The 6,105-nt window shown below is 38.3% G+C and overlaps 1 protein-coding gene across 1 annotated transcript in view; it reads right to left on the reverse strand.

Moving 5' to 3' along the window:
• LOC146466724 (WD repeat-containing and planar cell polarity effector protein fritz homolog) overlaps positions 1–6,103 on the reverse strand; it is a 24,623-nt gene extending 18,520 nt beyond the window's left edge. The window contains exons 1-5 of the mRNA XM_085126886.1: positions 5,963–6,103; positions 3,138–3,185; positions 2,437–2,558; positions 1,264–1,323; positions 85–202 (exon numbers count right to left, since the gene is read on the reverse strand). Coding sequence (XP_084983012.1) covers positions 85–202; positions 1,264–1,323; positions 2,437–2,558; positions 3,138–3,185; positions 5,963–6,023 — 409 coding nt within the window. The 5' untranslated portion in view covers positions 6,024–6,103. The remainder of the gene's footprint in view (positions 1–84; positions 203–1,263; positions 1,324–2,436; positions 2,559–3,137; positions 3,186–5,962) is intronic.
• Between the last annotated feature and the right edge of the window lie 2 nt (positions 6,104–6,105).

Below are 6,105 nucleotides of genomic sequence, written 5' to 3' on the forward strand. Positions count from 1 at the left end.
TGTTCAATATTATTGATACAATAATTATGGGAGTCCTCATTTATTTCAAGTTATGAATACTTTCAGTGTGATAATACACTGTACCTTCACTTATATGGTCAGGAATTTTTCCAGCTAAGCTTTTATCGATGGATATTTTCTCAACATCTCCAGAATTGAAAGACACAAGGATTGAGACCAGAGCTCCATTGCTTAAAAGCAACTAGTGAAAGAAAAAAATCACAATTAGGAACTGTAGTTGTTTTTTGAGGATAGAGGAAAAGAGGATCAAGGATGAAAACGAACAACGACTTCAAACAACATTTTAATGTTGAGTCTGGGAATTGAACCTGGGCGCATTGATGGAAGGTACTAGGTGAATGATATCACCACTGTGCAATCCCTACTTACTCAACCACAAACAACATGCATCAGCCACCTTTTTCATGACAGAAATGCTAGCATGAGTTGGGAACATGCAGAATCATTCTGTCTTCAAGATAGCTACAGATGTACTGTATAACATGCAATTTATAGATCAGGCCCCAGTTGTTCAAAGAGTGGATAACTTTATCCACTGGATTAGTCACTATCCGGCAGAGCAAATGTACTTTAACCAATGCTTTTGCCAAGTTTTCCACACAATCCCATTGTTAAATTTGACATATGCTTCTACTCTATTTTCACCAATTATAGGACTCTAAATGGGAAAATCTTGCCCACATTTTATTTGCCAGACAGCGAACTATCCAGTGGATAAAATAATCCTTCCTTTGAACAACAGGGGCCAGGACTGCATTAAGAATATAGTTTCAAGTACCCATGGAAATACAAAAATTTGCTGAAATCCGACAATGAACTACTAAACTTTCATAGTAGATGAAATTAATTCAACAAGTGAAGTTACATGCAACTGCACGAAAAAGAAATCATCAATGTTATGAGATGAAAGTGCTCAGTTTTGCAATTCCACTTCTAGAAAATGTGATCCCACCAGAAAATATCCAGCCACAAAAATTGAATCCTGTCAATCATCCAAAAGGCCAAATCACCTTTTATTTTATTAAATAAAAATCCCATAAAGTGCTCACCCTTAGCAGTACACTGAAAACAACAACAGGCTTCAGTTTTGAACTGAAACAAGTTGAGTTTGCATAAATTTTATTTGATTTCCACAAAAACTTTTGGTCTAGCTACAGTAGTTATGTCTGTAAAATATTGCATTGGATCAGAAACAAAGGTAATACTCAAAAGTTACATGTAGAATGGGTTATCACCACCCACCTGTATATTCCGCAACGTCCTCCATCGTATGTCAATCACTTTACTGTTTTGAAGCATGTCCTTAAAAATTGAAAGATATACATAAATTATACTAGACAATGATGAACATAATTTTAATATTATAATATCATGAATAAAGTAAATTTTCTTGAAAGTAATTGACACCACTCAGAATGTGGGACTGAAACATTTGTCAGCAGAAGAACTGGTTGCAATTAGCAAAGCTCTGGGATTTGTATGCCTTGATTTGACTTAACCATTAAAGCCCCAGGAATAGCCAGCATCTATTTTCTCATTACAACACCATTACAACATCACTACCTGATCAATCATTTAGGTCATGAGAATTAAGAAAATGATTGCGAAATGATCTCAACCTGTACCTTAAGAAATGTTGGGAACAGTGGAGAAAGGATACACACTCACATGCATATTTGAGCTTAAAGGTTGAAAATGGTTTCACTGTCCAAAAGGTTACATTCAAGCTACAGAGCAAGGCAACAAACAAGAAACTCTTCTTACAAGTTAAATTGTCATCCTTATTTGTTTATTTTCTGGTCAAACAACTCAATCGTTTGAGCAGGAAATAAACAAATAAAACCAAGAAATAAACAACTTATTTGTTTATTTCCTGGTCAAATCAACTCAATCAAGCCGACCGGTTGGCTCTGTTGGTAGAGCACCGGGCTCCCGTGCGGGAGGTCGTGGGTTCAAACCCCGGACGGACCAACACTCAGGGTCTTTAAATAACTGAGGAGAAAAGTGCTGCCTTTGTAATGACATCTGCAAATGGTTAGACTTTCTAGTCTTCTGGGATAAGGACGATAAATCGTAGGTCCCGTCTCACAACCCTTGTTCATGATTACTTTGTGGGACGTTAAAGAACTCACACACTGTTCGCAAGAGTAGGGGACGTAGTTCCCGGTGTTGTGGTCTGGCCTTCTATCTTTCACACTCATGCTTGGGTTAAGTGGGTGGGTGGGTGAGATCTAATATGGACTGATAGCGGCTGCCAGAGGCGCCTTCACATGCTGACGTCCAATCTCACCCGATAGAAATGTAAACCGCCATGAGACTTGGTGATATGTGCGGTATATAAGAATTCATTCGTTCATTCGTTCGTTCGTTCATTCAAAGAGTTGAATTGATAGAAAATTGAGGCACTTTACTGACCTCAACTTCCTTGAGTGAATCTCTTAGTTTTTCTGGTCTACGGTTCTTTGGTGTCCATGACACTCCTCTGTCCTCCCCCCACAGTCGCCTTTGTTCAGAGTAGGCTTCCTCTCCAGTAGATCCTGTCAATCACACATGTACAAATCACTGCATTCAGGTTTGTTTGATTGACAGTTGCTTATCACAGCCCACAATGGATACCTTAACAAGCGTATGTGAGGCCTTATTCTCAAATTGCTCAGTCATGATAAATGAACTCATCTGAGTTAACAGACATAATTTATTTTCCTTTAATGCTGATGTCAACTGCCTGCCTGGCTCTGCTAGCCCCTATGGTTACATTTCCAAGCACCCAGTACAGTAACTCTTTTTTTTTTATTTCTAATAATTTTAAAATGAACTTCACACAAGGCAAAGGTGCCAAAAAAGATTGTTGCTGTTGTTGTGATGTTGTTACATGCATTATTTATATCTAACAGGGATGTTGGTAAGAGCCGGTTACCAGGGAATTTCACTGTTGAAGGAGACCTTGTCGTCCGATGAAATTTCAAAAGAATTCAAATACTTGAGACTGTAATTTTAAAGGTAAACACTGTCCAAAAGAGACGGCTGGTTTTATGAACGAGCCCATTGAGGTTTGTCTTAGCTAAATCCCTGATCTAACTAAAATGTAAGAAAAAATCAAAGCACAAAGCACCAACCTGTAGCAGAAACTTTTTCATGGTAAACATGTGTCCCAACGTCAGAGCCTGAGGACAAACACCCAGGTTGGTGAGATAACTGGAAATTTATTAAGCTACAGCACAAAGCTATTTATTTGCTTTATGGCAAACAAGACTGGTCAATTGGTCAAGAAAGCAGCAAATGGATTGCCTTTTTTAAAAAATTATCACAATACTTTTAAATAAATAAAAATAAATAAAATTAATATTGTGCTGCTAGCATTAACAACATATATAATGGATCATATAATTAACTGTTACACGTTATGTTTACGTGCCAAAGTGGACCCATGAATTTCCCACTGAGTGTTAACTCTAGCTATGAAGGTAATAGGAGATTGCACAAGGCACAGAAAAGTATTTCTGAAGTTGGTGGGAGTCGAACCCACGACCTCCGGATTTGATTGTCTGTTGCTCTACTGACAGAGCTAGACGGGAGCAAGTTGAGGGTGATTTAATGGTGGTAATTGTAGGAAACAAATGTTTTGCTGTTAGCACTAAGGACACGAATCATTGATGGATCAGAGAAATAACTCTGCACTGTATGTTAAAGTGTTAAGTTTAACCCATGAAGTTTTCTCCGAGAGTTAACTCCAGTAAGGAAATAGGAGGCTGCACTAAGCAAAGAGAAAAATCTCAGACCTGAGTGGGAATCGAACGCATGACCTCTGGATTTGATCATCTGTCGCTTTACTAAGCTATGAGGCCAGACAGGAGCAATTCAAGAATGATTATGGTGGTAATTGCAGGAATGTGAATGGAAAAGTACAAATGAATGTTGTGCTGTTAAGCCTGCCGCACACTTGAGGAAAGAGCGGGGCAAACTGCCTCGTGAGGCCAAGCAAGGCAATCAGCTCAGCTGTTTCCTCAAGTGTGCGGTTGAGTTTTCGTGAGAATTTCGCCTCGTGAGGCGAAATCTCAAATATCAAACATGATAGATATTTTCCTCCAACCTCGCGAGGAAAAAAACTCACGAAAACGCAACCGCACACGTGATTAAACAGCTGAGCTAATCGCCTCGCGAGGCAGTTTGCTCAGCCCTTTTCTCAAGTGTGCGGCAGGCTTTACATGTACTAAGGACACAAAATGATGGATGAGAGAATTACATGTAACTTTGCAGTGTATGTTAAAGTATTATCAAGTGAATCCATGAATTTCCCACTGAGCGTTAGGCTGTTAGCCCTAGCAAGGAAATGGGAGATTGCATGAGCCAAAACCAAATATCTCTTGGCTTATAAGATCTCTCATTTCTTTACTACATAGATAGATAGATAGATAGATAGATAGATAGATAGATAGATAGATAGATAGATAGATAGATAGATAGATAGATAGATGCTTTATTAAAACTAAATCGCAACCCGAGGGTTGAATTATATAGTTTTTTACAATAAAATTTAAAAAAATTCAAAAAATTACAAAGGTTACAAAACTACCATAAAATGACAAAAGTTACAATTTGAGCGCATTACTAAGAAGGAATGAGTTCTTCAACTATTTGTCTTAAAATTAGCGTTGAATTTTCGTTTCTTCCTCAAATTGTAATGACAGGTGTTCCTCTCTGGGAGTAAAGCATGGAGTTTATTATTCCTGTCTTCTGTGATCTTTGAAAAGGACTTGTTTGTCAGTAATTGTCTTCTTGCTGAAAAAGTTTCAAGACCAGCCTGAGCCAAGGCTTCTTGGTAGGGCTTGAAGGGAAAAATGACGCGCATTGCCCTCCTTTGGATCCTCTCTAACTCTTCTGAAAGGTACTTTGGAAGACTATCATGGAATACTGGACAAGTATATTCAGTAAGAGGACGAATACAAGTTCGATAAAATTGAATTAGCTCCTGTGTGCCAAGACCAGAGCGTTTGAGCTGTGACAGGCAATACATCCGTTTCCTAGATTTCTTTGCGATTTCATCAATAAGACAATTCCATTTAAGGTTACATGTAATATACATACCTAGAATCTTAGCTTTTGGACCCATTCGATTTCACTACCGTTAATTACAATGGGGTCAAAGGAATTGTTTGTAGTACTAAAAGTTATTGCTTGGGCTAAAACTATGTAGGAAATTCATGGGTTCTCTTTTCATTAGCACTTTACCAATATAACAAATAAAATAAATAAATAAATAAATCACTTTGTTTAAGTGTCAATGTCTTTAGGGCAGAGTACTAATTGGGTACACATTCCAAATCGAATTGCAATTTTTTTTAAAAGTGTTGGTTTTTTAGGAGAGGGGAAAACCGGAGTACCTGGAGAAAAGCCTCTCAGAGCAACACGAGAACCAACAACAAACTCAACCCACATATGACCTCAAGTCTGGGAATCAAACCCGGGCCACATTGGTGGGAGGCAGGGTGGGAGGGGAGTGCTCCCACCACTGTCTCATCCCTGCTCCCCATCCCCCCCCCCCCCCAATGCAGATTAATTATCTGATCCATCAGAAAATAACTAGACAAGTTCAAAACACATCCAAAATTAAGTACAAGTAAAGAAAATACAAGTTAACAAATAGGAAATAATAATAAACGCCGACAGTAAGGGACTTAACACAAAGTGAAAGGCGAGTTTTAGATGCTGAAAATCTCCCCCAATAACTGGTTTAGATTTCAATTTGTATTCTAGCAGTGAAGTACGTATCGTACAGATTTTTTATGAACAATTCGCAGCTTTAAATACGTTATCATTATCCTCAAAACGGACTGTCAACATAAAAATTTGCGAAGGCTTGGTCCAAAACAAATAATCCTGTGGATTTCAACAACAGGCTTCATTTAATTTAGAGTAATGTTGTCGACGGTTTTGCACCTACCAGTTGAAGTAGCAAACTTCCTTAATGACCACAAATGTAAATGGCCTAGTAAACTGGCCATTTAGCCAAAACTGTACTATCTCCTGTCAATAAACATTACACCAACTTGTAATCATCTGTTCTTCCTGTCCGACCCTCCGCCA

Source organism: Pavona decussata, unplaced genomic scaffold (assembly GCF_977016875.1).
Source record: "Pavona decussata unplaced genomic scaffold, jaPavDecu1.1 SCAFFOLD_141, whole genome shotgun sequence".
NCBI classification, from domain to species: Eukaryota; Metazoa; Cnidaria; class Anthozoa; order Scleractinia; family Agariciidae; genus Pavona; species Pavona decussata.